Source organism: Aplysia californica, unplaced genomic scaffold (genome assembly GCF_000002075.1).
Source record: "Aplysia californica isolate F4 #8 unplaced genomic scaffold, AplCal3.0 scaffold01025, whole genome shotgun sequence".
NCBI lineage: Eukaryota > Metazoa > Mollusca > Gastropoda > Aplysiida > Aplysiidae > Aplysia > Aplysia californica.
Window position 1 is genome coordinate 81560 of NW_004798295.1, and position 10067 is coordinate 91626.

The 10067-nt window shown below is 39.8% G+C and overlaps 1 protein-coding gene across 1 annotated transcript in view; it reads left to right on the forward strand.

Moving 5' to 3' along the window:
- LOC101863631 (ecto-NOX disulfide-thiol exchanger 2) overlaps window positions 1–10017 on the forward strand; it is a gene marked incomplete at its 3' end in the record, with an annotated part of 26859 nt that extends 16842 nt beyond the window's left edge. Inside the window, 5 exon segments of the mRNA XM_013089720.2 lie at window positions 3700–3826; window positions 5647–5813; window positions 6586–6717; window positions 8980–9076; window positions 9820–10017. Of these exon segments, the coding sequence (XP_012945174.1) occupies window positions 3700–3826; window positions 5647–5813; window positions 6586–6717; window positions 8980–9076; window positions 9820–10017 (721 nt within the window).
- Window positions 10018–10067: the final 50 nt, after the last annotated feature.

Genomic DNA, 10067 nt, shown 5'->3' on the forward strand with positions numbered 1-10067 from the left:
GTGGTGGGGGTGCAAAAGTAGTTCACAGTAAGTATACAGTAAGTATTCTATACAGTAGGTATACAGTAAGTATCCTATACAGTAGTTATGCGGTAAGTATCACATCGTTGTTGTAGTAATGCTTGATTCAGTAAGTTATCAGCAAGACAGAATAAAATGCGATGCATCGTGGTGAAATCAGGCTCTCGTCAAAATAATGAAATCAAATAAATTGGCATTTTTGTGGTCGTCTGGCAATTTTTTTTCGAATTTTCTTTTTTTGGCTCAACACCTTTTATGTCTATTTAAAAACACATTTCTGTGTGGATGTTACAGAAAAACGGTGATTGAAGGCACAAAAATGTAAATTTTCAGTTTCCAAGGACTCTCAAACTATAGAAGTCACATAACTGGCAGCCATTTTCTCACTGATTTTACCTCTGAAATCAGGCGACCCACACCTCCTTCATTCACAAGTATTTCGACTTCTATTCAAGATAGATGGCTATTTTTTTCACCAAAGGCTAGGCAAATAAACAGGCTTTAAGACGATACCAATAACTTCATACATATGCCCAAAAATTGACCAGTGCCTGATTCCACTGCGTCGTAACACATGTGCAGCAGCGTGGTGGAACCATGCTCTCGTCAATTTTTGGGCATATTGAGTTATTGGTTTCATCTTAAAGCTTGTTCATTTGTCTTGTTTTCAAAGAAAAAATTACCCATCCATCTTCAATAGAAGTGGAGATATTTTGGATTGAAGGAGGTGGGGGTCACTTGGTTTAAGAGGTAAAATTAGCGAGAAAATGGCCGGAGTCTATGGAAATTGTAAATTTATATTTTTGTGCCTTTAATCAACGTTTTTGGTGACATCCTTAAAGGAATGTGTTTGTAAATGGACATAAAAGGTGTTGAGCCAAAAAAACAAAAATTTGATAAAAATTCCGTAGCAGGGAGAAAACTGCTGTTTTCTTCGATTTAATTATTTTGACGAGAGCTTGATTCCACCACGCTGCCTCACATATGATTAATGAATGTAAAGAAAGATTAAACATACAACAACCAAAAAAAAAAGAAAAGAAAAGGTCACCTAATTTAATGTGCTTCTAGTTTTCATGAATTGAGTATCGTACCAATGATGAGATACCTACTGCACACCTACTTTTGCACACCCCCCCTCGTTTATATCAGTGATATTGTGGTGTAACTGTGCAACTGAAAGAAACAGGTTGACTCTTTTACTTTTTGTTTGTTTGTTTGTTTGTTTGTTTGTTTTTGTTTTAAAATCGTTGCCAAGGTCATTCTGCTGTGCTGGTCCTCAAGAAGAAAAAAAAAAGGTTATTGCTGAATTGTTTTTTTCAACTCGATTTCTGTGTACTACCGGGGGCTTTAGACAGGTAGTGTATATACTTATATTGTTATTATTATTATTATTATTATTATTATTATTATTATTATTATTATATATATCTGTGTGTCTGTGTATGTGTTCAGGCTCAGGTAGGGTGAATGTATATGCTTGTCTCTTGTATTTAAAGGGCTTTTAAGAGTGCAGAAAGGTGTGAAATGCGTAGTAACTATATCGTTTCTATATTTATAAAGGTGCAGCTGGTATGTCCTACTTCTTTTCTTCCACTCTATTGCTTCTGCAGGCTGGCCAACTGTCCTAAAGTTCCCGAGACTGTCCCGGATTCAGCAGTCTGGAATTTGAAAAGACATTTTAGCCCACCCCATACCAAAACCAGTCTCTCTGGATGTAACTTTTTCTCCTTTAAAAAAACCAACAACCATAGCTACACTTTTATTGATTCCATAAGGGCAATTTGGTTTCCAATGGCGAACATACATACATACATTAATTTAGATACATAATTATAAATATGTACACATATACATACATAAAAACACAATTACACCAATACAGAACAATTTCACAACTGCGCCATTGCAGATCGCCACTGTTACGCAATCTGATGTTATAACGTTCGGGGTGTCCATGGTTGGGTTTGGAACAAGTTGGCCAGCCCGGTTTCTGTCTGTCTTCCTTTTTTTTCTTTTTCCTCCTTGCACGTAACTACGATTATTGTGTGAGTGTGCTTCTCCTTACTCAGACAATAACAAAGTAAAAGGCGTAGGCTACGGATGTCTCACTGGTAAGAAGAGAAATGTGTTAATTTTTTAATTTAAGCGAAACTTCCAGGTTTGTAACATGTAATTTGTAAATGGGCTTAGGTTTTAAAAAAAGCCGAACCTATGGCTTGTGGTATGTCAATGCGTTCAGGTTCAAATCTTTTTTAAAGCCAAATTTCCAGGTTTGTGACTGGTCAATAGGTTCAGGTTCAAATCTTTCGTAAAATACTCGCAAAAACTTTTAAAAAAGAAGAGAGGAAGCAGAAGGAGTTTTGTGGCATTGTTCGTTTCCCAATCATCTCAGAGGTAGAAGGAGGTTGTTGTTTGTGTGTGTGCGTACGTATGTTCGTGGGTGTGTGCATATGTGCATGCACGTGTTCGTTCATAAGGCGGACGGCTGGAGAACGCCACTGGTGGTAGGTCACATCTCTTATCTTTCTCTGTTGGTTCAGTCTGTCTCTTACTCTTACCATTTCACTGCACTGAATGACCATTATTTTGTGCGTGTGTGGACGTGCTTCTCTTTCCTCCAAAACCCAAACAAAAACTTTTGTGGTGGGTAGTTGGCCGGCGCTCTGGTGCGGTTTGCTCCTTCTTTCCTATCCAACATCTATGATCCTTTTTAAATCTCTCCTCCTTCCTTTCTTTGTATGTTACTTTCTCGTAACACTTCTGACCTTTGGCACTTGTTATTATGACCCCATTGTGTTGCAATTGCCTTAAAATTCTTACTAAAAATTAAATTACCTTTCTCAGCACTTAATGTCCATTATTGTGTGGATGTTGATGTTCATCTCTTTATTCTAAAACACAAACAAAAAGTTTGTTTTGTGGGTGGTTGGTGGGTGCTCTGGTGTGGTTTGCTCCTTCTTTCCTATCAAACATCTATCGTCCTTATCTCCCTTTCATCATTTTTATGTTTGTTACTCTCTTGTAACACCTCTAATCTTCTGGCGCTCATATGACCTAATGCAGTTGCGAGACATAAAACCCCTACTAAAATTAAACAAAAACAAAAAGTTTGTTTTATTGTTGTGCTTCTCTTTATTGAAAATCCCAAACAAAAACTTTATCGTGTAAATATAATGCTTCCCTTTGCTAAAAAAATTCAAAACAAAAACTTTGTTGTGTGGAGGTGCTGCTTACTCAAAAAAAAAACCCAAACAAAAACTTTGGGGTCCGTGGCCTAGTGGTTAGCCTCTCAGACTCCCAACTGTAAGGTCGTGGGTACGAATCCCGCCAGGGCCCAACGTTGTGTCCTTGGGAAAGGTACTTTACACAAATTTTCCTCTGTTCACCCAGGTGAGAATGGGTACCCGGCTATAGACAGTAACAGATCTTGTCAGTTTGTTAGTGTTTGAGAGCTTAATCAGCTGCTTGCACTGTATGCTTCCCGGGAAGCTGAGAATGTTTCTGAGTGTTCTATGGTCTGCTGGGGTAAGAAAATAGTGTAAAACACGCAGAGCTTGCTATCGAGCGGGGTTATGCGCTATACAAATGCTATTTGTTATTATAATTATTATTATTTTCATGTGTAGATGTGCTCCTCTTTGCTGACAAAACCCAAACCAAAACATTTGTCTCCAGGAGGAGAGAGAAAGCCAAGTTCTGGAGCAGCAGGGCAGGTCGGAGGATAGCGACGACATGGATATGTCAGATGAGGAGGGGCCGTCGCCCGGCAAGAAGAGCAAGACTGACTCGCAGTTTGATCTCGGTGAGGATCCATGCGTGTTGTTGTTGTTGGTATTGTTGTTTTCGTTGTTGTTGGTATTGTTATTGTTGTTTTTGTTGGTATTGTTGTTTATGTTGTTGTTTATGTTGTTTTTATTGGTATTGTTGTTTATGTTGTTGTTTATGTTGTTTTTGTTGGTATTGTTGTTTATGTTGATATTGTTGTTTATGTTGGTATTGTTGTTTGTTGTTGTTGGTTGCTGTTGTTGGTTGCGGCAGTGGAGTGATGGGTCGTGTAAAATGCCTTTAATTTAAAAAAAAAAAAGTTAATCTTCGTCAGATCTATTCAAATCGTATCCAGAGATTTTGCTGGCTTTTTTGTTATTTTGTAAAATCTTTCTTAATCTTGCATCCAACAGTTTTCAGACTAGCAGCAAATACAAAATAGTAACATGCTTTCGATCATGGAATGGTTAAAAAAAGGGACCAGATCTTATTATCGATATCAGAACTTCTCAATCTTCTTAGAAATGGGACCGTCATCATGTATAGCCTTTAGGGGCTTTGCTGTTGCACACAGAAGATTTGATTGCGATTCCCGAGTGGGGAGAAAATTTTTATCGAGTTTCTCTATCTTTCTGCTTGGATGTCATATCCTTCTCAGCCTGGGTTGCTCCTCACAAGTGGTGTCGGAAGCCTGCTTCCTAAACGATCAAAGTTGTATCAGAGTGGACCTAAAAAATACTCACATTACCCCCAAAAAATAATTTAAAAAAATAATTGGCAAAAAAAAAGTTAAATGTATGCTTCCCAGGAAGCTGAGATTGTTTCAGAGTGCTATCAGCTTTGTTGGAGTAATAATATACAGTGTAACCCAGAAAGGTTGAACACAAAAGACTCAAAATCACACATCCGTCGAACTTTGCCCCCGCGGCCCTGTTTTTATATTTTCGAACTAGCGAGGCCGGTCCTGATGAATTCGAGCTGTTCATGTTATACTGTAGATTGTAAAGCGCATGTTGTTATTTTCAAATCCCTTTAGCTGGTAGCGAATTCACTCTTGGCAGCGCAATGCCTCCCTCGAGTAGCCACATGTCCTTGTCATCTGGTCAACGCCAGAGTGTAAAGCGCATAGAGCTTGCTTGTTTCATAAAGCTGTCAGGTCTGCTGGAGCCATAATATAGACTGTAAAGCGCACAAGGCTTGCTGTTGAGCGGGAATTTGCACTCTATACAAATGCTGTCTATTATTACATTATTTCATGTGTGCCCCACAGGCCCTGCGGGTGGGCGGTTGGCGGGTGCTCTGGTGTGGTTTGCTTCTTTTTTCCTATCCAACATCTATTGTACTTATCTCCCCTTCTTCTTTTTTATGTTTGTTACTCTCTTGTAATACCTCTAATCTTCTGGCGCTCATATGACCTTATGCAGTTGCGAGCTCTGTAAAACCTCTACTAAAACTAAAACTAAGGCCCTGCGAGTGGTTGGAGGGTGCCACGGGTAGGTCCTACTTCTTTACTTTCCCTCTCTATTGTTTCTGTCTGTCTGTCTTACTTTTTCCCAGCACTAAATGACCATTATTGTTTCGATGTGCTTCTCTATATTCAAACTAAACTAAACTACACCATGTGGGTGGTTGGCGGGTGCTCTGCTGAGGTTTGCTCATCTATCGTCCTTATCTCCCCTTCTGCAGTTGCGAGAGCCGTAAAACCTCTACTAAAACAAACAAACAAACATCTCTCCTCCTTCTTTTTTTATGTTTGTTACTCTCTTGTAACACCTCTAATCTTTGGCACTTATGTGGCCTTATTGTGTTGCAAGCGGCGTAAAACACTTACTATACTAAACCAAACCTAAACCACAGGCCTTGCGGAAAGCCAGCGTCTGAAGGAAGAGAACGACGCGCTCAAGTGTCAGATGGAAGCCTTCAAGAACGAGGTGGACACGGTCCGGCAGGAGGCCAGGCAGGAGATGGACGACAAGGAGAAGCAGATGAAGGCGCTGCAGAACGCTCTACAGGGCATGCAGCAGGTAGTTGTAGTTGTTGTTGTTGTTGTTGTTGTTGTTGCTGTTGCTGTTGTTGCTGTTGTTGTTGTTATAGTCATCATGGAAGAGGAGAAGCAGAGTATAGCTTTGCTGGGCATGCAGCAGGTAGTTGTTGCTGTTGTTGTTGTTGTTGTTGTTGTTGTTGTTGTTGTTGTTGTTATAGTCCTTATGGAGGACAAGGAGAAGCAGATGAAAACTTGTGGGTGGTTGGCGGGTGCTCTGGTGTGGTTTGCTCCTTCTATCCTATCAAACATCTCTATCGTCCTTATCTCCCCTTCTTCTCATCAATTTTTGGTCATGTGGAGTTATTAGTATCATCTTAGAGATTGTTCATTTGTCTTGCTGTCAATTAAAAGAAAGTACTCATCTAGAATAGAAGTCGAGATATTAACGATTGAAGAAGGTGGGGGTCGCCTAGCTTCAGAGGTAAAATTAGCGAGAAAATGGCGGCCAAAGTTGAGTTATTTCCTTAGCTTGAGAGTCCGTGGAAACTGAAAATTTACATCTTTTATGCCTTTAATCAATGTAAAATCTCCATAGAAATGTGTTCTTTAATGGGCTTGAAAGGTGTTGAGCCAAAAAACAAAAATTCTATAAATATTCCCAAGCATACGGAAAAATGCCAGTTTTTTTACTTACATTATTTTGATGACCCTCTGATTTCATTACACTGCCTCACATACATACATACATATATATGTATATTTTATTTTACTGTATTATATTAACTTTTTCTCCCGTGGCCTCCACTCCACAGCAATTAATTGCTCAAAGAGCTGCTGCTGCTGCTGCTGCTGCTGCTGCTGCTGCTGCTACTGCCACTGCCAGCCAGAATACAGAGAGAAGAGAGGAAGTGACGGAGAAACAAAGGGAAGGAACGAATAAAGAGGTACGCCTGACAGTCATCTGTACATCGCCGTTGCTGTGATTCACTAGTGTTGTAAATAGTAATAACTAGCTGGGACCCCTTTCGATGAAAGGAATGATCGGCGTATTAACATCAACTGAAAGTAATTGGCCTACTATATTTACACTCTATTGGAATGGAACAATAAATCTTGAGAGATGCCAAAAATTAGAAGGTCTAGATCTATACTCTCAAAACAAAATGCGCCGCGCGAAATATCACTTCCGGATTTTCAAAAATTACAGAGACAGAAGTGTCGGCCTTCAAAAGCGATCGGCGAAATAAAGAAATTTAGCTTTTTGCAGCAAAACTGTCTCAAAACCAAGGGCGCCATGATCTGGAGAATATAAAAAAAATTTTTTTGGCGAAAACAGCATGTGGATTGATGCAGCCATTAAAAAGCCTTTTGAATAGCAAAATTCGGCCACCACAAATAGATAATAGATGATAATAATGATAATAATGATAATAATATAGCGGAGTCTGCTTCAATCGAACACGGTGAAATGAGAAAAGGACGATAATGTGAAAGAAGGAAATAAAATCCTCCATTTTTTTTTTCCTTCTATTTGGGCAACTTCTCTGAACTGAAAAGTCTGTCAAAATTTACTATCTGTGTTGAGTTTTTACAATTTATGAGTATGAAATGAGAAAAGACATGTTTAATAACTTGAAGGAAATGGCATCAGTTGAAAATTTACAAACTTGACCTTTGTGTTGTTTTTTGGCTGGTATACTCAATTTGTGGATTGCGAGAAGTGACTCTTTTTGTTAGCAGGTCTGGCATTTGTAACTTCCTAGACCAGTAACATGTGTGTGTTTCCCTCCCCCCCCCCCCCCCCCCCCCCCCCAGCTCCACCCACCGACTTCAGCGTTTCTATTGGTTGAGATAATCATTTCAACATGTTTCTATTTGTTGAAATGAATCTCCTCAGCATGTTTCTATTGATTGAAATGAATCTCCTCAGCATGTTTCTTTTGGTGGAAATGAATCTCCTCAGCATGTTTCTATTGGTTGAGATAATCATTTCAACATGTTTCTATTGGTGGAAATGAATCACCTCGACATGTTTCTATTGGTGGAAATGAATCACCTCGACATGTTTCTATTGGTGGAAATGAATCACCTCGACATGTTTCTATTTGCCAAAATGAATCACTTCGACATGTTTCTATTGGTGGAAATGAATCACCTCAAACCCTCTGGGTCCGTGCTACTGATTTGAAGTGTCTTTAGGCCATTCCCAAAGGGGGGACATTGAACATGTTCTTATGCTCAGCAGAATTGTAATTGTAAATGGGCTGATTTATCAATGTCATGCTCATAACTGTGCCTGAATTGCAATGGGGAACTGCTGCTTTTTTTCTCCTAACCTTCTTTTTGTATGTTTGTCACACTCTTGTGACCGGCTATTTCCAAGGTGCCTTGATAGTCGAAGCGTACTTTGTGTTGTTGAAGCTAGAGAGGTGAGCAGAGTAAGTTTGATTCCTATGACTTTATGCAGTTGCGAGCGCCGTAAAACCTTTACAAAAACAAACGAATCATCTCAGTGTGTTTCTATTGGTTGAAATGAATCTCCTCAACATGTTTCTATTGGTCAAAATGAGTCACCTCGACATGTTTCTATTGGTGGAAATGAATCACCTCGTGTTTCTATTGGTTGAAATGAATCACCTCAATTTTTTTTTTCTGTTGGTTGAGATGATTCGTTTCAACATTGAGTAACCTCCACGTATTTCAAGGTTGAGATTAATGTCCTCAACATGTTTTTTGGTTGAAATGAATTGGGCCTCACTATTCAATCATCTCAGAGTACAATCTTTCCCTGCTTTCTTACTCTCTAACAATGTTCTGTCGTCTGCTTTCGTCTACCCTTTCCCCCCCCGACTCTGGGCTCCTAAATCTTTCTACTGCTACTCCTTTTCTCCTTCTTACTGCTGTCTTTCAGCCACACCCCTGATCTAACACCTATTCTTCTTGGATAATGGCTAAAAGTGTCGGAGGTCTCGTGTGCAAGTTACCCGCATAAAAGATACCTTGGTGGTCCAAAATCGATAAGAGTAGGCTTCGGCTGCTCCCCGGGCAAAATTCAAAATTTCCTACCAACTGCAAATGCTTATTGTGTCCCGCGCGCTCATATAATATGATCTTATGCAGTTGTGAGCGCAAAAAAACACTTACCACAACATTTTTAAAAAAAAATGTGCAATCATCTCAGTGTTTCTATTTGTTGCCTTTGACAGGACGAGGGTACAGGCTCAGGGTCGTCCAGCGGGTCAAAAGAAGAAACTGTGACGAGCAGTGCTCTTAGTCTCACAGAGAAAGAAGCCAAAATGATAGGTGAGTTTCTTCTTGTTTTTGGTTGTTTTTTTTTAAAATTCTAAGACAAACACCTGTCCAAATGGCCACTTCCCATTTCCCCTCTTGTACTTTAAAAAAATCATTATAATGACACCTTGTAAGACAGTCGCCTGTCTAAGATGGCCATTTTTCTCCTTGACAATGGGTAGATCTAACCGTCATTGACAATGTTGAAAATAGAATCTTCGCTGAAAGTAAAATATTAGTTGAAAGTAAAATTTGTGATACAAATTTAATATACATGTTTGTTGAAAGTAAAATATTCGTTGCAAATAAAAAGTATTTGTTGACACTCTTGTCGGCAGGAGGTTGATGGGTAGGCCTACTTTGGTGTGGTTTGCTCCTTCTGTCTTTCCTCCTATCAAACATCTGTCGTCCTTATCTCTCCTTCTTTTTTTTTAGTGTCCTATTCTTTTTTCTATCGTCCTTATCTCTCCTTTTTTGTGTTTGTTGCTCTCTTGTAGCAGCTCTAGTCTTCGACGCTTTATATGTGACCTAATTGTGTTGCAAGTGTTGTAAAACACTTACTAAAACTAAAGTGAATCCAAAAGAGGTCCACCTCCACTCTATTCCCCCCCGTCTTTATCTCTCCTTCTTTTTTGTATTTGTTACTCACTTGTAACACCTCTAATCTTCGGCAATTTTATATGACGTAATTTTTTTTTGCTAGTGCAGTAAAACATTAAGTAGATCTATACTGAAACTCTTGTCTGTGTGGGCAGGTCTGATCTGCTGCTTCCTGCACGTGCATCCACACGGAGCCACGGTGGACTACCTGTGGTCGTACCTGCGGCAGCTGATGGCGGGAGTGAGGGCCAGGGAGGTGGAGGACTTGCTGGAGAAGACGCCCGCACTGTTCCAGCAGGAGATTCGAGGGGTCGGGGCGGGGATAGAGCGGAGGTGGATCTTTTCGGGGCTCAGTGCTAGTTCTGTTGGCAGTAGTGGTCAATGAGAGATAGCTGGTGGGGAG